This window comes from Haliaeetus albicilla, chromosome 7 (genome assembly GCF_947461875.1).
Source record: "Haliaeetus albicilla chromosome 7, bHalAlb1.1, whole genome shotgun sequence".
NCBI lineage: Eukaryota > Metazoa > Chordata > Aves > Accipitriformes > Accipitridae > Haliaeetus > Haliaeetus albicilla.
In genome coordinates this window covers 24,489,631-24,513,592 of record NC_091489.1, presented here as the reverse complement: position 1 = coordinate 24,513,592, position 23,962 = coordinate 24,489,631, and the positions used below count along the sequence as shown (strand labels likewise).

At 40.3% G+C, this 23,962-nt stretch overlaps 1 protein-coding gene across 7 annotated transcripts in view; it reads right to left on the bottom strand.

Moving 5' to 3' along the window:
• Positions 1-23,962, bottom strand: part of SAMD3 (sterile alpha motif domain containing 3) — a 60,705-nt gene that overhangs the window by 12,954 nt on the left and 23,789 nt on the right. For all 7 annotated transcript variants that reach the window (XM_069787366.1, XM_069787372.1, XM_069787367.1 and 4 more), the window contains 4 exons: positions 20,133-20,243; positions 9,701-9,886; positions 9,311-9,395; positions 1,498-1,662 (listed from right to left, as the gene is read on the bottom strand). In XM_069787366.1, coding sequence (XP_069643467.1) covers positions 1,498-1,662; positions 9,311-9,395; positions 9,701-9,886; positions 20,133-20,243 — 547 coding nt within the window. The remainder of the gene's footprint in view (positions 1-1,497; positions 1,663-9,310; positions 9,396-9,700; positions 9,887-20,132; positions 20,244-23,962) is intronic.

The following is a 23,962-nucleotide window of genomic DNA, read 5'->3' as shown; positions in this document are numbered from 1 at the left end:
AAACAAACATCTTGTTCAGCTGCAGTTTATAATGACATAATTTAGGATCTCAGAGCCAGACATACCTAGTTTCAACATAGAGATACATTTAAAACTAAGAAAGGTATGATTCCCTCAATTTTGAGGGACTCATTCTTAAGCCTTAATAGGCTCCACAAGTGTTAATTCTTGCATTTATATCTCCCTGCTGTTTAGGATACAAGAAAAATAAGAGAAAGTAAGTAAAAGTTGTTCAGGGAGACTCATTTACAGGCACCCAGCCCGGTGCAGTTACACCTTCTCTACAGAAAAATGAAGTCGAGCATGCAGTCAGCCCCTACAGGATCACTGCAAAGCCCTTCTCAACTAGCTGATGTGACAAAAAAGACCCACATTTGCCCTTTCCAAGCATCAGCGGATAAAGAATGGCTCTTAATGAATGCACAAAACCAGGAGCCTGTCATTTCTCCTTTAGCGCATGCAAGACTGTTCATTGTTTTGCACCCAGATTAAAGGTTTCTTACTTCACACATTCTGCAAACATTTTAACTAAAGCAGGCGAAAAGAGGGAAGTGTTTATTCCCACATACATTAATCTAAAGGGGATAAACAGAAATTACTGAAGCTTCTTAAAAAAACCCAAACAAACCAACCACAAACCCAAACCCATATTTGGGTAGAAAACTACAGCTACCTTCAAACACAAGGGCGATTTATGCAGAAATGCATCCAGCAAGCCACTCTTGCTGCCCTAAAGACATGTGTCTGGTAAACAGCAGGATGGACATGTGTAAACTAAAGTCAAATATCTGCTTATGTATCCTCTTTATCACAGTCTTACAATTGTTCAAATTTTACTGCATTTTAATTGCAGCACTGAAGGAAGTTAAGGAGCATTAGCAAAGCATAAATGGAACATTAATGTATTTATGAAAGTGTATAAATAAATTAGTATGCTTCAAACACTTACTGGACAGTGCTGGCTCTCTGAATTCTCTAACTAAAGGGAAATACAGCAAGTGCATGCCTACATTCATAAGCGCCCCTAAGTATATTACACATCAACACAAACAGCTTTTATATAACAAAGTGCAATGTGACAGCAGGATATGGCCATTTGTGACCAGCTCAAATACCCCGTTGCATTCTTATTTGTACAGAGGTTTCAGCTCTTAGACATAAGCCTCTGTTGTTTTCACTCTAACTGCAGATGTATAACCTAAAGCAGAATGGGAATATTTCATTTAAAAAGAAAAATAATTTTATGTCCAACTGGCAACAACTCTAAGTGACAACAAATGTGCAAGGCAGCCAGTATCGTTTTCAGCTCCACTGTTGTCACTTAGTCCTCCAGAAAGGAAAAAAAGTCAAGGGTCTAGCTATAGGACAAACTCTATACAAAATGAGTTTAAATGGGATGAGATCACTTCGTTCTCCCCTTTACTGGCTGGTGGCCTTACTGTCAGCAGAGGAGCTAGCTGAAAGACACAAAACACAGTTAACCACCAAAAGTTTTACCTCTACCTGCACCTGGACATCATCAGGCTTGTTTTCAGCAAAAGATTTCCTGGTCTGTCCTCGCCTGTGGCCAAACTTGCATTTGTTCCTCAGGACTTGCTCATCATCTTCAATGGGTCTCCGCACATACTTGAAACGATCTTTAAGGGCCCGTTTCCATAGCAACTGCACGGGGGGGGGAAATATCTGTCATTACTAGTATCTTTCAAGAATTTGTCCCATTCCTAAAGCAGATCACTTTGTTTTATCTAGCTATATAAAAAAGTGTTTACCACTAAGCAGAAAAACACTCACAGGGTGGCATCAGCATGCTGGTGGCTTCAGGACTGAAGGAAACACAAGCACCTGTGGTATATGACTTTATGGCAACGAAACAGTGGAGCTACTGGCACTGCTGTGGTTCGTTAAGGACAACAGTAATTGAACCTAAGGGTTAGATTTAGCCTATATAACCAGGGCTGTCAGCGAAACCGCAGTTTGCTTCCCTTTTCTCAGCTCTACTTTTGGATGCTCCATTGGTGACATCAGGTCATGAAACTACACGCTGAATCAGATCAGCTCACTCATGCCACTAATGGGGCAAACTAAGGGGGCTTTTTTGAGTGGACTATTTTCTCCCTGCCTCTGACTGGTTGTGTAATTGTATGATTATCATATCTAACACAAGGGAGCAGGAAAGACACGGTGGGATGCTCCCCTTTGCAGGAAGCCTACAGTTAACAATGGATCAAGTATGTTATTAAACTGAACTCAAAACTGCTGAATCAGAAGGATCATTTAAGTAGGTCCTAGCATTTGTGAGACTCCTCAAGGCATGTAAATTGCAACTTAAAGGCAGTTCTGCATTGCAGGTGGATGCAGTCCCTGTTTAATGGAGCCACTCATCACTCCTTGACAGCCAAAATTCCTCACGCATCCTTATGGACAGATGGCTGTTTACCTGCATCCCTGGCTGGGCGTCCCATGGCAGGACCCAGTTGTGCTAACTACCAACACACAGGGAAGCAATACTAAGCCAAGGCTGCTAAACGTGTCTGCAGCAAACCCTGCAGTTATGCATATTGAAAATTTTTTGTCAGATGCTCAAAAGCAACTACTTGTTTCAGTTATTGAGAGTTTTCAACAGTCAGAGGGAACAAAAATTGGTCAGAAAAGTAACTGTAAAGGACAGGACGTGGCAAGAGAGATTCAAGTAGCTGTTACCGCATTTTCTAAAACCGACTCCAATACTATACTCAAGCTTGTAGTCACTGACATACTAAACCACAATATAAACAGAAGAATGATTACCCCAAATTTCTTACCAAAATGGTGTTCTTTATTAGTCAAGGTAATCTGATGTCAGATATAGAAAATCCTGTTTTGAATTAGAAAATCCTGCTTTGAAGTGTACTTAATAATTTTCAACTTCAAACACTTTCAATAATACCTAGAGAAGTAGCCAAGGTTACTCTGACCCTTTCTATTCTTTCCTGATTGATGATACATCCCTCTTGGCAGGAAAACGAACCATTGACCCAGCACAGAGTGACTTAGCGGTCAAAGTGAGGAGGGGATACCTCCCCAAATGACCACCGAAGACCACTCGAGACTCCCGCGCATGCAGAGAAGGCATTTGATGTGTCATGGTTATATAATCCTATGCATTAGATAGTCTGAATATGTACTAGGTAGGAGTAGTTTAATAAATTAGATGCAATTGTTACCGTATAAAAGAGACACTCCTGATGAGTCTGGTGTGCTTGGTTTGTGGAAAGTCCACCGAGCACCCAGGCCTGAATAAAAAGCAATCTCTCCTGAGCGTGTGAGATTGGTCTATTGCACACCAGGTAACGAATCCGCTTTTAGGACAACAATATGACTTTAAGGGTTCACTTTGGTGTAAACCATAATTCAGTAAAAGTAGACTAAGTAGTACAGTATCTTTCTTTGCAGCGAGTCTGATGTGCCTGCCTTTCTTATCCACGGGATACAGATGGGAGGGTCTCTTAAAAGATGGTGGTGGAAGCAGTGTGACCTTGCCTTTCTCCTGCTGAAAATACTGCTCTGACCTGCCTAGGGTACTAGCTGACTTACAGGTCCTCAATCCTGCAAGCAAGAGCTCCACGAATGGTGCAAAACAAGAGCAGAAGAGCTACAAGAATACAGCCCCTAGGGCGTCGACCTCAGCTCTTCTTGGGCAGACCTGGGCCAGCCAGGAGAGGCGTGCCCTTCCCGGGGCGACCATTTCTGCCACCCACCTACAGGATCTTGCAGAAGCGTCCTCTCACTGCCAGTCACACATGAACATCTGAGAACTGGAAAGAAAACAAACCCGTCTGCATTTCTAGTATGTAAACTTCAGACTTCGGATTCTCCCAGAACATGAGTCACGTCATCACCAGCGTAAACATGACAATTTGAAATGGAGCACAACTGCTCACCCAGTCTTCTCACAAGGCATGTTTACAACCTCAATTTGAGTATTACACTCCAGCACTGTTTTCTAAAGCAGTAATGTGACCACATGCCCTGAAAATCCCATTTGGTATCTGCCTGAACCATTAAGGTTCCTAAATATGTTTACAATTCTGGCCCTATGCATTTACATTTTGATGCAAATATTCCCTTTTATGCCTAGCAAAATTTATTTGAAACATTGTTATTTAAAGGCTGTTAAGAAACAAGCAAACAAAAACGTTAGCTTAACGCTTCTCTGAAGTGTTCAACAGACATTAAAATATTTTAAAACATGATCATCCCAGAATATATTAGCAGCTGACAATTTAAATATCCCCTTAGTTGAGTTTTGCACAGTTTCTTTCTTTTGAAAACCTTTGTTTGGCTAGAAGACTTTTTCGCTTATTCTTCCACAAGAAAGAATATGCTGACACCTATACAGAGCTTTAAATATCCCTCAAAGTTCAAAACATTCAGCTGTTTCATCCTCCTGTCCTCAGATAAATTGAGAGTTTTAACTAAATCTATTTCTGTAATAGGATTCTCATAAGCTTAGCCAAGTCCCTTCTCACATATGTATTTCATGAATGAGACCGCAAGCATATACATTTGCGTGGTTTCCCTAGCGGGTAATGCAACTTCTAAAAAAACCAATTTTGTTACCATTTCTGAGCTGCTAACTTTATTTTCTATTAATTCTGCCGCCCCAACCTCCCCAAAAGCCCCAAACCCCGAACAACCCAAACCACCCCTGGAAGGTTTACAGTGCTTGCAAGGGAGCAGAAGGATTAGTCTGTGTCTATCTGACATAGGAGGGAAAGGATTACACGCAGATTAAAAGCAGTAATTTACTAGCGAATAATCATTTTGTGCGCAGTGGTTACATAAATCGGGCATGTCAGCGCTGGGATCCTGGGTTTCGCCAGCATCACGGCACTGCTCGGCAGCCCGGAGCTCGAGGGGGCCGCTTACGCAAAGCCCACTGGCAAGCGGTGCGGATGAGAGTGCCCTTTCCTTTCCTTTCCTTCTTCATGTATGGTTGTCTTGAAATCATACCGTTTTCAATTGCTGGCCGAAATGAAATGAAATCAGGGCAGTGACTCTTTCCAAATGGTTGGTTGTAACCCTTGTAAAAGGAATAAATACAAATAGAAGAGTATCTTGCGAGTGGTCAAGAAACAGTGTCATGCCAATTTTGACTGCTGCGACTGTGACGTCGGCTTTTTCTATACAACCTATTTGTCTGTAACTACTTACAAATGTTGCATTGGTTACATTATAGATCAGAAATCTAATAGTGCATTTCATAATTAAATTGAGATTAATTTTTTAAAATGTTGTATGTGTAACTTTAGAATAACATTGTTCTTTAAGTAGAGAAAAACATCATAGGAAAAAATCCTTAGGTAAACACCTTAAAGTACTTTTGTCCCAAAGCTAATCTCAGAACAGCCTGGGGAAAATAATTTCATTCCAAGTGCTCCACAGACCTCTTAAATGAGTTTTGCTTTTGGTATAATTTTTTTTTTTTTTACTATTATTTAGGATTTCAGATAATTCTTTCTTAATTCCTGCTTCTACAGTGACCTAGTATATAACCTTTTAAATTCATAGTATATAAGTAGCTTATTCATAACCTTATTTTTAAACTTATTCATTTAGGATCATTAGCATCATTCAGACTATATTCCATTAGATATCCTTTTCAAGGGCCAATGGCACAGAAGCATATTTTTCTCTACTGCAAAATTAAATAGGAAACCTTTTAACCAAGAAAATAGAATTATGGATAATCTACTAACAAATCTTGAAACACTAATCTTTAATGACCTCTCATTGCAACAGTATGAGATGGAAAATATTAGACTACATTTCTACATAATGCACACATTGTTTGAATTACTTGTTTAAAATAGTTTTGAGTTGTAAATAAAAAGTGTCCAGTATTTTGGGGAAAACAACAACCAAACAAAAGAAACAACATACCCCCCCCCCCCAAAAAAAAAAACCCAAACCAAACAAAAACCCCCAAACCAACCAACCAAAACCCAACAAAAAAAAAAAAAAAAAAAAAGGAATGTTCAAAGTTTTGCAAGTAAAATTTTTTCCTGTCATGAAAATACTGGTGTGCATTTAGGTGCTCTTAAGTTTGGTTTTTTGTTGTTGTTCCTCTATGTTTTCCAGCAGATCTTTCCCCTTTCCAACTTTCCAAGCTGTTTAATTTCCATGAAAATGTTGCGACAAAAGTGCTGACATTTCCAATTCATAGTTTCTCCAAGTTTTTCATTACATCAAGTTCTTCACATTCTGATTTTCTGTTCTTGGTTGGAAGAAAAAGCTAATTCTGGAATGTCAAGGTCTCCCACTGGATGAACTTTCCCTTTCCTCAGCCAGAATGCCCCACGGGCTGCCCCTGCCCACCCATGCCACGCACAAGCGTGCATACTTGCCGTGGAAGAACCCAGAACAGTTGTCACCGCATCCTTCCAGCGGCCAAGACACATCCATTTCTGGTGAAGGGCTCCAAACCGTAAGACTCACGAGTTAAAAATAAAATCACACCACTGACAGACCTTCTCAGGGCATCTCCTTAAGAACTTCCGCAGCCCCCAGCAGATTCTGTGGCTGCTCCTCCACCCCAAAGGATAAGCAATTGCTTTACTTTTAAGCATGAATTTAGAGTTTAACTGAATCTAGGAGCCAAGACATAGCACAGCAATAAATTAACATCATTAACGACACAGACAGATAGCTACAGAATACAGACAGGGATAGAGCACTTTGCGCAGCAGAAAGGAAGACACCGGCCGGCAGAGGTGAGCTCCAGCACGCCGGAGGGAACGCCAGACTTCGTACACCAAACTACATTCGGCCTTTTGTTTTTTGAAGTGCGTGCAACTATTTCTTTTTTCCTGTAACTTTGACAGGACATTAAAAGTCCAAATACTTGAAAGCATGTTTGTTGGTATTCTAAATAAACTCAGATAACTTTATTAATCTACCAGTCCTGGAAAACATTATTCTCAGAGGCCTGCCCAGCTCAACGGCCACGTTCTGCGTGTCCCTTTCTCCAGCCTTACAACACACCGAAAGGAGGGGGTTACCTATCAGACACAGACACCTGTGCACAGCTGCTCACCCGAGGCTCCCTTTGGAGTCCACAGAAAGAAACAAGAACTTCCATAGTGCTATTCCTCTCTTCCCAATGTAGACACCAAAACCACATTATATGAACTGCATCTCCAGAAGTTTACATACACGTTATTTAATTTTTGCTTAAAATACTTCTCTCGTTACAGTTTTCCTTTTCTACATTTAGCTATCAGTCGCCAAATAAAGAGCTTTCTGCTTTCCCTCTGAATTATTTTATTGATGATAGCCTTCTTAAATACTTTCAATGTACTATTCAAAAATTGCAGTAACAACTGTCTAATTATTATAGATAAACAAGTTTAAGGTACTCAGAACCTCTCAGTAAGTAATATTTTATGTCTTACAAGACCTGTGATTCAGTACTGTCATCAGGAACAGCAAGTAGCAATTCTTACAGTCCCATGCTAGCCTGAGCAATTTTAAAAGAAAGGCCTACAAAAACTTCACTTTTTTGAGCTGCTGAAGACACTTTTTCTGAGAAAAGATGAAAGAATGGTGGTTAGCCAATTTTTTGTTGTTGTTGTTGTTCATGTGTTTCTTAAAGGTGTATGAATTCAGTTTTATTGCAAGCCTAAGTAGCTGTGCATATGTTGTAGGGTTTGTTTTAAGCCCTTGCTGTTGTAACGCACAACTATCTTACATCAAGAAAAAAAGAAGTATTTATAGCCTCTATGATGGTGAGAGAACAACAGAATGTCTAACAGTAGGACCAATAAAAATAGTAATTCATTCTCACCCCCTCCTCCCACCTTAAGCATACAGACATACACCTTTAGTGCATTCCTGCCTCAAGCCCAGCAACAGAGAGGGGCTGGCTCAGAAGCATTAGACTAGCAATATTGCAAACTGTTAATTCCAGCTTCCTCGCTTGCTTACCGTGGTTTCTGCCAGATATGCTTTCTAGGAAGCATGAGAGAAATATCAAAAGATAAAGAGCAACAACTCTGAAGTCTCTGCCCCATCACGTAACTTCTGCCAGCGCCAATTCTGGGGTTGATCTGGGAAGCCATGAGCCATTTCCCAAAGAATGGAGTGGTAAGTAGTTTCACTCAGTCTATGGTCCTGCTGCAATTAAAGCCCTTTGAAAACCTAACTTAAGAATCTCTGTTTAAAAACAGTTTTTAAAAGTTAAAGGCTGTAAAAAGGTCTTCAGACCGGACCTGAATGTCATTCCAGCTCCCCTTCACAAAGGGAGCCAGATGAAGCCATAGCATTACCCAGGACCCCAGCTGGGGACCCCCACTGAGGTATTCAGAGAGATATCCTGATTGAAAATAAGGGTGGACCGTTGCTATGTGATCCTTCTGCTCCCTCTCTCCTCTCTGAGATGCGTTTTTTTTCTTTAGTCCCTTCCCTTCTACAATGCCTGGGCTCAGGGGAGAACTAGAATAGCCACCCCTTAATCCTCATTTTTTTTTTTTTTTCTTCTTAGAATTATTTTGTTTTCTGCAGTAACTGCACACGAGATATATAAATATATACGTTTAAAGCTAACGATCCCCACTGAGTCTCACAAGCTTTTTACAAGATGCTATAAAAGTATCACATGGCAAAGCAATGATGTGAAGGCAAAAGGTGAACACTGTCCTCTGAGACCACAGATATGTATTCTGGGTCACAAGAGTGAAAGAATGTAGTTCAAATTTAAGTCACCTCCTTCCACTGCTTTCTGTTATGACCCCATTGAGATCACAACCAGTGTTTTTAAATAATGATTTTTTTTTAATTAGGCCTAGATTCCTGACATACTTAAACCAGTAGTATTACTGCATGCTAGATATCTCGCACACAAGTGATCACAGTGCCTTGCAAGAGCATCAGTCATATGTTAGTCCTCATACAGACAATTTTCTAAAGGCTTGGCTTCTTTGTTTTTAAACACAAAAATAAGTCACATTTACTTAAATTTATCATTTGGAAGAAATCAATGCAGAAAGAAACTGTACCCAGCAAGCAACCAAGGACTTCATGTACAGGTCTGCATGATCTCACAGTGGCTTTGAGGAATGGCTATAACTGGATTAATCTTTAATTAATATAATGAAATAAGAACGTGATTTGCCGAACATGTCAAAGTGAAGCTCACAGCTCTGAATAGAGCCAGTATATAAGAAATCGATATTGATTTCCTCTGAACTAAGTTATTTTCTTGCGATTGATTATGTGAAAAACAAACAAACAACCTGTATTTTCAAGACGGAGTACTCTTTACGATACTTACAAAGCCATTCCCATTTTCATCAAGGAATGGGTACGCCTGCAGCAGAGCATTGACAACAACGTTATATTGCTGACTGTTTGGATACCTGTGCAAACAAGATGGAGATGTAAAAGAAATACTTGGTATTCTAGACAGTATTAGACACTGTCTGGAGTCTATGCTGATACACATTAAACCGACTATTTCCAAGACTATTGATTCCCCTCCAAATAACAAAGGGAACAGCTTAAAGGTTGGCACAAAGTCTTCCTGTTGGCTTCAACGGTTTCAGGCCCTTAGCCTGCTCTATTTAAGCAAGCATATTAAGAGAATGGCTTTACATTCATTTGAAAATTTACTTCTGCAGCCAATTGGTAATGTCCCCAAATAAATTTAACAATGTTTACTCACAGTGATCCTTCTAGGTATTTTGTCATGTCTGCTTGTAAAAATTCGATAATCCTTATTCTCATACTGTGATCAGGGCATTTTCTTTCTGCCAATACACACTTGACATCGTAAGGGAAGTCTGGCAAAGCATAAGAACTTGTCCACTGCAACGTCTTATATCTTGCAAAAAATGATTTCAGATTTTTTCTGTAAAAGAAAAGATTGTGTCATCATGATCACATCCTTCTTCTGTGGGAATGCAAGCAAGAAGGAAAGAAAAAAATACAAGCAAAAATTCAACACAAAGGGAAGTTATTGCTATAGAAATTCGAGGCTTGCTCTCTTGGTTTCTACATAAAGAATACCCACAAAAGCTGCAATCAAAACATATGGGGTTAAAACCAGACGTCAGTTGTGAAATGTTTTAATCGGCGGACGCTAGAAGGTGGTCACTAACTGAAAGCAGAAGGCAGAGCGGAGGAAGTCACTGGGGACTTGCTACTGTTGCAAAATATCTTTATCTGTCATCATTTATAATGTGTTTCCTACCAGTTCTGCTAACTTACTCGTGAAAGCAAGCTGAACAGCTCAATTGAATAAAATACTATACAGGCCATTAGTTAAGACTGCCCTCCCAAAGGGGCAAGCGGTGAAGGGATGAAGGCAGTTGTTGTCAGCACAATGGCTGGAAACAAAGCAAGCAGACGCAGCCCATCAGTACCCACAGCTCCAGTCCAAGACAGCCATCAGCACTATTTACAGATGTCACAGCCCAGCTGGGGTGAGCCTGAGGCAGGGTATCACCACAGCTAACTCAAGTGCTTCCCGCCTCCTGAGAGCCTGCCAAACCCTAATTCTGAAGGAACACAGGGAAAAGTAGAGATAAATTGACCTGGAAGTCAATCAATAGCCACCTAAAAGGTAGAGTGGTTCTGGCAGCCTTAGACAGCTTCCCAATCACAGCAGTCCAAACCCAATAAAGACATTTCAAATGAGAGGTGCCAAAGGCATCTAAAGAGTCCTGTTATGTATGTGGTATCACTGCAATTTATGTTTCCTTCTAAATTAAATTGTTTCCAAATTGCAGAGAGCAACTACCAGGCTTCTAAAAGAATTTTAAAAAAATAATGCTATCATTATAGATGACAAATGCAGATGCTTACATGGTATAAATATACAGATATCTATATCTGAAGTAATTATCTGCACTCCCTTTATATTCACTGAGGAGACATAAGCACCAGTGAAGGATAACAGAACAACCAGAAGACCTCTAAATCAGACCTCATATTCTCTCTCATCTAGCGCTCTCTGTTATTTATGAAGAAAATTAAGATAGTTACCACAGTTGTTGAAATCTATACTATATGTCTCAAGTTAGGAACCCCACATTTGGCAGGTGAAAGCTCCGACATAAAGACACATGGCTGGACTCGGCATGCTCTGGTGTCCCTTCCAAGCTGCACTAGCTTTTGAGTCTATGAAAGTTATGGAGGGAAACACCGCTAGACTTCAGTCCAGTCAACATACACAAGTTTTCACTCCTAAAGGTCTCTATGGTAGCCTATAAACAAGAGCTAGGTATATAAATAAGAGTTGTGAAGAGTTTTAGCAAGGTCTTCATTGGCAGGTTTTGCTATCCAGCCTCTTTCAGATAAGGATGTGAAACAACCCCCATGGTAACCGGTATCTTTAGGCTGGCAAAAATCAACTGCAATACCAATGGATGAGCATTTGCAATAGCTTACTTTATACCACTTTGAAAGATTACTATATATCTGGGAGGCAGATTATTTTGGGCCCCTATAGCATTAGTTATAGCCTCAATACCTTCTTGAGCAGGTTAGCTTATAACTCTCATAACCTTGTTGACCTGGTTATGCTGCCATACCATCTTGGCATCTTTTAACGTAGGCTGGTAGCTTGCAGGCTAGTAAAAGCTCTACAGCCATGATATAACTTTACCAACCCCAGCACTACTGCAAATTGTGATGCAGTGCTGAAAAAAAAATAGTATTTTGGTTACTGTCATATGGTTCTCATAGATATATTAACAGTAGTAGCAATACTCACAGCACTACTGTTGCCTTGTGCAAAATGGGTACAAAATGGCCAGGGCTGCCGTCTCTCCAACCTCACCAGATTTTATGGGACACAGATGGTTAACAGTAGATGCAAACTGTAGTAAACTTCTGTTAATACTTTACAATCTCAAAAGAAGGAAAAGCTGCGTGAAAGGTGACAAACATATCCACACAGACACACTCATGTCCTTATTTGGTGATAAATTAATACACAAATGGGAAAACAAATCCCAACCCAGATTCTGAAATCACCTGGAAATCCCTCCTATACAAATAAAGTGCAGAAGTTCAATGTAGCATCAATGAGGAGCCCAGAAGTTTGAATCCTGTACTTCTACTGACTTTACTGATGAATGTCATGTAGCAGACAGGCTGCAAGTTACTACATAGTATTTTCAACATTCTATCATTTAAGTTAGCTCAAAAATGTACAGAAGTTTAAAAGGTGCAGTAATTTGTAACTGAGCAGCACTGATACTCTTGTTGCTAATACCAGTTACGCGGAATTGCCATTTTGAAAAGTGGAATAGTTTAGCAGGTTCAGTTCATGCAAATGGAACTGTACTCATTTCCTGGAAGAAAATAGTATTTTCTTGCAGTTGGGATAGCCAATAGCCATGAAGGCATGGTAACTCTCCCCTCCACCAGTCCCTTCACATTTGCCAGTACAGCAAAAATACTCCAAATTCCATTTCTCTTCAGCCTTACCCAGCACAGAAAACACTTCCTTGCTGTCCAAACAAGATCCAAAAATTCTTTTAGTCTCCATGGTGCAATAGATTAAATATTTTACTAGCTTTTGCTGAAATCATTGCTGTTAGGCAGTCATGTTTAATATATGCAGTAATATTTTACGATGAAATGCAGGTTTGTTTGAAAAAAGACACAACTCCACACTAAACTTTATACCCAGAAAGGCTCACATGCAAACTTGTTTAACTAAAAGAACAGTTCAGTTAAGCTGTATGTGCACTAGGATTTATGCATATAGCCAAGACCTTCCTTGACTATGGAGAACAGCATTACAGTTATTTAGGTACTGCCGTGGTTTAAACCCAGCCAGCAACTAAGCACAATATACACGCAAATATAGCCTGTTTCTAACCATCCCTCTCTGGTCTTCTAGCTAACCTGAGCCACAGAGACAAGATCAAGATCCCAGTCTCTCTCAGTTCTTTAGGCATTTGATGCTGCAGCTAAATCAATCCAATGGCTAGCTGCTGCCAAATGTCAGTCTCCCTCTCCCCCTTGCTGTCACATGTCTCTACCCCTTTCTTACTGGTACTGGGAAGCCTCTAACCCTGCAGCAAGTTACTTCAAGGAGCTACAGGAATGAAATTTTTCATTTTTCTCCTTGGTTTAGTTTTCTCACTGTTCAGGTCCCCAGAATGGCTCCCCATGAGGTGAGACAAATACCAGTGCAGATGAAGCAAGCTTGTCTCTTTATGTTTAGCTGCAATATGGAACTGAATCCCAAGAAGCATCTCCTCAGCAAGAACACAACTAATCACAGAGCTTTTGACCACTCTGCTTTTGTAGATGACCACATTATGTACTGTACTAAGCCATAGCATTGTTTCACACAGCTATTTCTTTGGCTCCATTACAGCCTTACACTGCTCACGTACAGCATGTTTACTGAGAAACTTAACTATAAAATAATACCATTTTTGGAGGAGCCATTTGTCTCCTTCAGCTGGCAAAAAACAACCAACCAACCAACAAAAAACCAAAAAACCCCCAACCCTCCAAAGCCCCACCTATCTAAATTATATAACCCCTGGGATCCCTAATCCCAGGGAACATCTTGTTTTACTGCCAAACAGACAAAGATTTTACACGCTTGCAGCATTTTAGACTGCACTAGAGCAAAGAGTGGTGAGTGAACGCAGCATCACGGTCTCCAAGCTCAGTGTCCTGTGCAACCTCACACAGAGACAGAGCTGACTGAATTAGCTGTAACAAGGCAGTGAAAACGATCTTGACATCAGTACAGACAGCTCAGTCAAGATAGCTGTGCAAAGTGCAGTAGATACCTAGAAACAGGTTCAAACACTAGATCATATGATTCTGTCATTTTTAAGCTTCTGAGCGTAGTGGTAAGAAGGATCAGTTTCCTGCATCTGCTTAGTTCATTTAGGAAAAAAAAGTGACTTAAAGGCCAACTGAGCACACGCATAAACAAGCTGTGCGCCAAATGCTTTTCTTATTGTCTACTTTGCTAAAGTCAATGAGTCTGTGGTACTCACTGCTACCTCTTGCACCAGCTCAGGTCCCAGTAACTCAGGACATCTCAGTTGGGCAGAACCTTGCTGACATCAACGGGTCTCCAGGTTCAGCATGTCCAGACAGAACCCAGCCCATGGGTGGAGCCTCAACAGATTCCCATTTTTCACAGGTGAAGGTCTAGCCTTTCACATGTCTGCACCAAACATCAGTAAGAGACTCCTGCCTGGAGACTTGTAGGCTGGAAGAAAGTCCACATCTACAAAGCCAAGGAAGAAAAAGAAGAGAAAAGAAAACCTGGAACTTGCAGATGTGAAGGAAGGAAAAGTCTGCAGCTGTAGAAAATGTTCCTCTTCCCTAACACACACATAATACGCTTTCAACTGTATGACAATAGTTAATGTTGTAAAGGTTGTTTCGATCAAAAGAAAGAAATGGTGACAGGTGATTAAATATCAAAAGAAACTCTTTTTGCCCTTTCAATAATAGGATAAAATAGGGCTCTCTTTTCTATTCACAGTTCCAAGATCTGTGCCTGAAGGATTCTCATGCTTTTCCCTTCATGTGCTTCACTGCCATTTCTACTTTCCAGCACAAATGAACAGTTTCCCAGTTATTCCCTAGAGCCTGGGATTTGCAGTCTACCTAGTGCTTGATGATGTCTTTCACTTTTTAGTTCCCGCTAAACGTAGGGGCTGGTATCCTTAGACCGAACAAGAACCTACCCGCAGCAGCATTAGGGTCAGCAAGTTACAGACAAAATTAATCATCTTTAAAAAAATTTGTGAGATGCAGACACAACCTTATTCTAGAGGGAGTCAAGATTTTTTGACAGTTTCCATTCTGAGGAGCTGTGTCATGTAAGTGAAGGCTCTGCACTTCGATCACATGTGAGGGCAGCAGCTGTAGGTTACCGGCAGGGGGAGAGAAAACGCTCCTTGGGGAATCTGACTGACAGAACTGCCAGCTAAATCAGGCCATTTTAAAGAAACAGGGTTTTTTGCATTCACCCGTGTTAAGATGTGTTATACTGTCTCCAAAGAATTTTATGTCTTTGGGGCTTTTTTTTGTTGTTGTTTTTATGACTTTGCTAGACCTTAACAAGGCAATGCAGTTAGTGGCTCCTGCAAGTCATTTTTAAGACTTGGCTTATTTCTGGTGTGGAAGAAAGGAGATTTAGATTTTTTTTTTTTTCCCCTGAAAACTTTTGTGGAAGACTCACAGCACCACATCAGTAAATTCAGCTCTGCTGACCTCAAGTGCTCCAAAACCATGAGTCCAGTTGCCTTTGCTTCCAAACCATTGAGGCAACAAGCACAAAGAAGATATTCTTGTGAGTCTTCTATTTTTTTTTAATTTAAGTTAGTATTCTTAAGCTTCCTGCTGCAATGACAGAGACATGAAATGCTGACTTAAAAAAAAAGTGGCAGAGATTCTCTCAACCTCATAAATTGAAAACCTAAATTTAAAGAATCTCCCCCAAACCCTACACAAACCAAGCCAAAACCCACAGATGTAACAGTTTTTATGAAGATGGAATAGCAATTGAAGTCAAATTGTCAGGAATCATCAAAATAAAAAAGAAATTATTTTTCTGTTATGATACATCATTCAAACAGGGGAATCTACTACTGAAACAATAAATAGCTTCAGAAATATTGAGACAAATTATTAGAAGAAAGATTCAATCAATCACTGTTAAAATTAATGGGCTAGATGCAATCTATGGGTTTAGAATCACTAAACATTAGTTGTTGAAAAGGTATAATCAAAGGAAGCATCTAACGTCTGTACTTCTGAACAAAAGACAGACACTACTTCTTTTCATCTACTATTTATTGACCATTGTTAAAAAATTAACATTTTGTTTTTTATGGCTGCTTTTCATGTCCATATGAACTAACTGAAAAAATGTCATCACATCTACTAGAAACAATTCTGATTATATCAACAATAAGGTTTCTGCATAGAAACTAAGAAACTCTTAAGCTATTTATAAAAAGGCACAGTCCAGCTGAGGTTTTCTTTGTAGGACTATAGCTGCATATGGGTATGTACACATGCATATAAAAGTAATATTTGCCTCCTTGTGTAAAGGGAGAAAAATAATCTGAAACAATTGACTAAGCAACATTTTTTCAGGCCAGCTACTCTCTTTTTTTTTTTTCCTTCCCCTCCCCCCCCTTCTTTTTAAGGCACAAGCATAAGTGTGTTTCTGATAGAACACATTAAACACAGACGAACAATACTGCTGTATGGGTAATGGGGAAGCAAAGGAAGGAGCTTTATAAAGATCATTAGCAGAACGTGTCAAAACTAAAACACACTTCTGATGCAGCTACTCAGTAGTCAGTGAAGTTGCCTGCGGCCCCACCAAACTAGACACAAGACTACCCTAGCTAAGGAGCTGTACAGCATCGCTAACACGGCTCCCTGCCCTGCTCACCGCCGGTCCCTATCAGCAGGATATTACTAGTGCAAACATTGCACTGGTGCACGCTGGTGGGTGCCAGACCTCAAGAGGGCTTGTAGCAGGCAAGCCATCTCCATGGAGGAAGTGAATGAAGGGAGTTTTGCAACCATGCAGGCCAGCGCAGCCATCTTGGAGACGGGAGCCAAGTTTATTTTCAAATAAATCTTCCAATTCATTGTCCTTGCTATAAGCCCAAATTTACACAGGCACCAGCACCAATATACTGTCAATGCTGGCAATGGCTTTATTGGTATATGAACGCTTAGCAGGCCTAGGTTTGGTTGAGCACCGACCACATCTTCCAAATTTGCAGCAAATAGAGAAGTTCAAGGCTGGCCAGAAGATCTGTTATCCTGCTTGTGCACATAAGCCTGCTCTGAGCAAATTATTTCACGGTGTTCAGACAGTAAATCTGTTACACAACACAAGGGCTACAGAACGCTTTTTTTATAGAAAGAATAAATGTACAAATAAACCTGTGTCAGGACATTGCTCTTGAAGGAAAACAGCTGGACTGCCATATTGGAAACAGTGAAAGAAGGATACATTAGGGATGCCATTTGATAAACAAACACCTTGAGGAAAGGCAGACAGAACATATAAACCAACCAATAAAAGGTTGGTTCTTCACAGCAGTATCAGGTATTTACAAGTAATGACAGCCTCTGTCTTGCCAACAAGATAAACACCAGGCTGGAGGAGCCATCAAACTGCTAATACTGCAATACAGAAAACCAGGTATAGGGGAAATATATTTATTGAATCATCCTCTGTAGCTATCTTATTGTCTTCACAGAAGAGCACTGCTTCAAGATCAATCTTCTTGGGAGATGACGAAAAAGATGGCTCTTTTTACTTCTGTAGTTGCTAGCAAAGAGTTATTCCACTGAGGTAACCTGCAAACCTCATCCGGTTGTATGTATGCACAATTTCAATGCAAGAAAAATAAAATTATACAATTACTGCATCCACTTACTCTTTACTTTTGCATTTAAACAATCTTCTTTGATTTTTTTAAATATTTAGTAATATAGAAGAGTGTATTTAACACAGTAGTTAGGACAGTCTACGCAGGAAACATACAAAGAAACTTTGAACCAATTCACCAGCACTAATAATCCATAAAAGCACCCACGAATTCATTTCAAGCAAAACCATGACGGTTATTGAACCTGTAGTTGCATGAGACTTTTGGGGGAAAACCAAAAAACTCCCCCAAACCCAACCCACAAAATTTTAAGTTCTTTTTCAGTTTGGATGAAATGAATGAGGGGACAGAGCTTACAAGCATCAGCCTGGCCAAATATTGATCATTTGAACTGTACATTTAAACCAATTCCACTGAATTAAACTAACCCGCGGCAGAACTGACTCTAGAAGTGCTTACATGAACCGGTCTGCTGCCAGATAAGTGAGTGAGGTGGGAACACCCACTTCGGAAGAGTGGAAGCCATGGTTGTTCTTAGCTGCTCTTCCACATCTGGACTGGCTGATGAGAAATGGGTACCTACTCTCCTTCTTACTCACAATAAGACAGTCCAGAGTGTTTTATTTGCAGAATCACGACCCTATATTACTACAGCTGCCCTTTCCCCATCAGTTAAGATGAGAGACTAGGGGAGAGAAACAAATGCACAGACTTCACACATTCTAAATTCAAAGCAATGGAAAAAAACCCCACTAGTCGATCTAACAGAAATGTCTATTAACATTATGCCAAAATGAAAAAAACCCAGCCACCATTAATCTGATGTGAAAAACTACTTTGCACCATGGCACATAAATCCATAGCCTGGAACTTGAGTGAGAAACAAACACACAAACTGACCAACCCAGCTTTCAAAGTAAGTATATCAGCAAAATAAACAGGGGGGTTACTTTTATACTCTAGGCTAAGAATCTATCATTACATTGTAGTCAAAGCAACTTTTTCTGTTCCCATAATCAAATTTCTAAAACAAACGTCTTGTTCAACCCTTCACAACCTGCTTATAGCTGGCATAATCCCCTCAAGCATATAAAACATTAAAATTTTCTATCATTGTTGAAAATGCAATAAGTGTGTACTGTAGGGAGAGGAAGGTGGGAAGAAGAAGAAAAAAAATTTAATTCAAACCTAACCTCTATAATACCACACTTAGAACTGTGGGTGATGCCATAGACCTATCTAAACAACAGCATTCACCTCTGAAGATAATATTTAGCTTGGGATGAACCCCGTGCAGCAGCTGATGGATGCAAGGGCTGTTCAGTCCCATCCTCTGTCTCAGTCAGTTAAAACAGCTGTTTCTGAGAAAGACATTTGCCAGGTTCTCATCTGACCTTTAAAGAGAAGCCCTCATAAAATTTACTCAGGTCTTCAAGACTACAAATCATCACAGCTCCACTGGCTTTTAGGGCACCTACTACTTCACCGAGAAGGGGCACTTCCATTTAGAGCAGCAGACTTCCCTCCTCTTCTGCTCCTTTGCCCCAAGATGAACTGCACTTTTGCAGTCCCTTTCCCTTAACAGGCCGTTATGGGCCTTTGAAAGCTACTACTGACAACATTTGCTGAGAACATTTCCTAAAGCCAGCCTATTCTGGGTTACACTGATTCACACAACTCATTTAAAACTCTTCATACAGCACAAGGCAAATTACTCATCATTAATTAAAAATAAGCATCCTTTAGAAGTACAGGCTAAAATACCTCATTGCAAAATCATTTTAATGGTTTACTCTGAGGGTTTCAGTGATTTGGGTTTGTTTCATTGGTAACAATGCTGACAGGATCTTCGGGTTTGTGGTTTTTTTGCTCCTTTGAAGCTTTTAGCAGGACTTCATTTTAAAAACATTAACTATGTGATTCGCTAAGCCCTCTACCATGTTCCCAGACAGCTTTATCCCTAACTCCATCTTACTTTTTTAAAGTGATAAAAATAGATATTTTTATAGGAAGATGTCCCCTTATCTCGGAACGGTGAAGCCATCAGTCACATCTATGGGGGAGAATGGTGGTAATTATAGCAGGTGGGAATAAAGGGGGATAATGAACGGACAAAAAGTTTCACAAACAAGAAAACAATTGCCTTGAGAGAGGAACAGGACTCTTCCAACACTCACTGCCCATCTCAAAAGTAGAAAAGCATGCATAAGAAGAAAAAAAAAGAAAAAAGAAAAAAACACATATGTCTTGCCTCCAGTTTTTAGGAAGACTTATTTTGACACCCAAGGAAAATGAGCGTGCAAATGGAATCAGCATGCCTACCTTTCCAAGTGCCATATTTAAGGTGCCTCAAGCACACAATTTTTTTATAGGCATATTCCACGCTGTAATGATTAATTTACCAGATTGCTATTGAAAACACATCTGTAAAAAAAGGATTTTTAAAAACTAGTAAAAGACAAACCTGTATCTTGCCCTCTGCATAAGGCAACATACAAGACAGTGAGCAAGGACTGAGGATGGAGGTCAGAAAAAACACCATTAGACTATTGCATTCAGTCAAAATCCTAATAAATTTCTGCTCCTGCTGTTTTCTAAATATACCTGGCTATACCTGAACCTGGCCTTCAATAATTAGGATCATTTTTTAGAAAGTATCTGTTTAGTCTTAACAAAGCAAAAAGAAGTGTTTATGTCATTTTCAAAAGGTAAGAAAAATTTAGTAAATGCATTATAACTCACTTCTGCTTTAGCACTCTGTGATCAATTAGTCCTTCTTCATTTTCAGTTGAGCACAGATATTTTTTCTGCTCCACAGGACCAGAAGAATTTAAGATTTGTCTGCTAGTAGCCCTGAAAGGAGAGGAAAAAAAAAAAAAAAAAAAAAAAAAATCACCATCAGGCTTTGTGCAGCTTATAGAAAAGAGGTATACCAGTGGCAGAAATAGAGAAGGATAAAAATTAACATATTGAATAGTCATAATTTTATATGACGCTGATGTCTCTTAATCAATCTCCCAGTTCAATTATCAAACTCTGACAAGTTAAAAGGAAAACCGTAAATAACACTGCCTAGTGATAGTCTAATTACTACACAGTTACAAAACCCAAGAAAATAAACCTTCTCGGGCTTGCAGGATAACTGCCATCTTCATAGCCTGGCATCTCCTTATCACTGGGAATAACTAACCATTACAGTATGCAAGGGGTGGTGCGAAAGAATGATTTACACAGAATTGTAAGGCAGTTTCTATTCCACAAGTGTTCCTTGAACACTTGTTTTTTTCTAAAGGTTAAGTACATGTTGAACCTTCAAGTCAGCTTTGCATTACTCCAACCACTCTAGAAGATCCCCAAATGCCACCTGGTCTCACATCACACTGTTCCTGGTTATTTGCTCCAACTCTAGCCTGTCACTACAGCCAAAAACTCCAGATACCCACCTCGCTGTCTATGTGCTACTCCAGACCACTGCTTTCCATTTAACCTTTGTGTCCACCTCTCTCCCTCCTCATCTCCCTGTTATTTCTCCTTCTCCTTTTGTTGGTAGAAGCCAACATCAACAGTTTTACCCTGCACTGGGGAAAGGCAGAGGTAAGATAGGGGCTACTGTTATGCTGCCAAAAATTCATGGCAGTCATCAACTTTTTTTTTTTTTTTTTTTGCAGGGGGTGAGGGGTGTGTTAGATTCCTTCCTGTACCTCATCTCTTCAGAGCCTCTGAACTCCAAAGATTCTTTATAAACTGTTCAAGCCTCAGCTGCACTCGCACATGAAAGGTTATTATTAGAAGTGATGTTAACATTTGCCACGTTTATAAGGGGAGTTTCCCCTTTTCCATGAATCAACACATCTTTTTCAGGCATCCAGTTAACACCAGAAAAAAAATCCAGCATGTTCTCTATGTGGCTCCTAGAAACAATCCCTTTTGGAATTGGAAAGCATCTTGATGTTTACCTGGTAACTCCTCATATGCATATAAACACAGTTTCTACTGCATGACCCAGAGCGCTTCCACCTTACCAGCAACAGACACAAGACGCTATTTGCGCGTCCCAATCCAAACTGTAAGTCAGTCACATGTGGCGTCCTTTCACAAGTCCAGTACTTCCACAAAGAACGTATTCACCTACCATACCCAGAACTCCATGTCCAGCCACTTTATTTCTGTTCCTAGCAGAGAGGTGAACAGAGCACAATTCACACGCGGTTAGAAGGTGTGCTGAGGGCACCGGGATAAAGAGGTGGCCAGCCAGGAGTGCACCAACAAGCACTGGGGATAGCATTCATGTGAGAAATACAACAGAGAAATACTGCTGACAGCTCTTGGAAGCTCCACAGCAGTTTCGGCTGACCCAGAAGATGGCTATGGTACTGCTTTCTCCCCTGCCCTGTGGCTGAGCGATGCCTTCTCCACCCTGGCCCTGGTACTCGCAGGGTGAGCTGGTTCTGGGAACTGGCCTGACTGAGAAATTATTCTGCAAAACAGAAAAGGTGGTTGGTTTTCACCTGGGCTCAAGCACCGCAGGAGAAGGGCTAGGAACACGTAGACTCAGTTTTCACAGTTGTCCCCTGCCGCTGTGGGACCACAGACTCAGCTACAGATGCTACTAACAGTGAACCTCAGTGCGGTGACTTTGCTCATGTGAACAAGGCTGCAGTTCAGCCTAACATCGCTGAGCAACAGAGAAAATGTGAGTTCACTTCACATATATTGTGGATCTTTGAATTTTTGGTTTTGTCACATACTCTGTTCCTCTGTGTCAAAGTAGCTTACCAAGAAAATAACTTTATTACACTACTTCAAAAGAGTGTCTCATACACTTTATTCTAGTCATGAGTCCCTGAGTTAGATCTTTCTACTCTTAGAGGACTTTGTTCAAGATGTACCGAACAGAAAAAATAATTTCCAACTACATCACAAAGCACTCCAGAGTTAAGAAGTAACACTTACAGCTACCTGAATAAGAGCATACAGCTTTTAGTTTTATAATAAAATACTATTTTTACTGCAGGAGCTTTTCATCATTCTACACCCCAAACTGTACAGAATACCTTGATTTTTTACTCATCCTAAAATACATGACTAAATGCATTTCTTAAATGTGCCTGAGTTCTATTTGTGGTCCTTGACTCTGACACACAAAATGTTTCAGAAATAGCAGCTTATTTACCTAACTTCCCTGTAAATTGAGGAATACCAGAATCTTATTATCCAGGCAAGATGACTAGGTAGGGAAAGATTTTAAGGTAAATTTATATTTACTAATATTTGAGATTTTCAGCATTTGATTTTTTTGGAGTCTGCAGAACTTCACAGAAAGGCTGCACCCTCACACTACTGCAACTGCATGATCTTTGTGAGACCTTAAGGCCTGACTTGCAGGACTTGAGAAGTACACAGGGAACAGTCACATCTGAGACGCAGTCCAGCCAAACATCCCTGACAAAGTCAAGGATGAAATCTAAATATCCAAAGCAACATGCAAACTGCCCTAAACCTAAGAACAGGTTTTCTTCTCCTGATATCCCCTGAGCATCTTCCACGCTTTGGATGAAGTACAGGGCCCACATACAGTAGTCTTCTTCACAGCAGACACCTGCTCTGCCTCCAAAGAGTGAGCTTCCTATAAATCAGGTGAGGCAGGACCCTGGTACAGAGAACCAAGACTAGCTGTGAGCACATACTTCAGGTCTGTGACAAACCATATGTGTGGTGACATTGTCTTCTTCCTGCACCTCCCTTCCCTCCAACGATGAAACCCAAGGCGCTTCATAAACACTTCTATAAGGACAAGAGGATGTGTCTACATGAGCAGTTTAGTTCTGCTCATGAGTGCAATTTGGTTGGAAATAACCCAATCATCACCATTTACCATGCTTTGGTTTGCACTGTGAAGTCATCTCAGAGTGCACAACCTGGACTCCGTTTAGATGAAGGCAAATGCTACAAAGAATGCTCTACAGCTCGCTGATACTGTGTGCCAATGCAGGCATAGTGCTAGAGACCTTTCCTTCAAAAATAGCATTTTGCATCCATGGCAAGCTATTCTCTACTGCCAGGATTCTTGGGCTTAGAAGAGACCACTCTGAGAGCTCAGGATGTCTCTCCTCAGTCAAGACATCCACAAAAAATAATCCTGCAAGATTTACAATAGATCAGAATGGAGGGAGGGGGGGGAACTGAACCAAACCAAACCAACCAACACCAAACCCCCCAACCACACCAAAACACCTGACCAAAAAAACCCACAAACAAGCAACATCTGCCCTCCCCCCCAAAAGAAACACCAAGCAAACAAACAAGAAAAGAAAACCTGCTCAACAAAGAGCCAGAACACACTCAGTGAAGACAATCTTTGTGGAATTAGTTTTTTAAAAATACATCTAGTTCCACACAGTGGGATTATTAAACGCTTACATCTAGCTCAAATTCAGAGCTTCCTTTGAGAGACTGAATTTAAATATACCTGTGACACAAACGCTATCTTTGGCTAAATTATGATTTTACTCCAAGACTTGCAAACATTTGAAAGTGCATGCTTCAAAAGCTTAATACCACAAATACAGAAA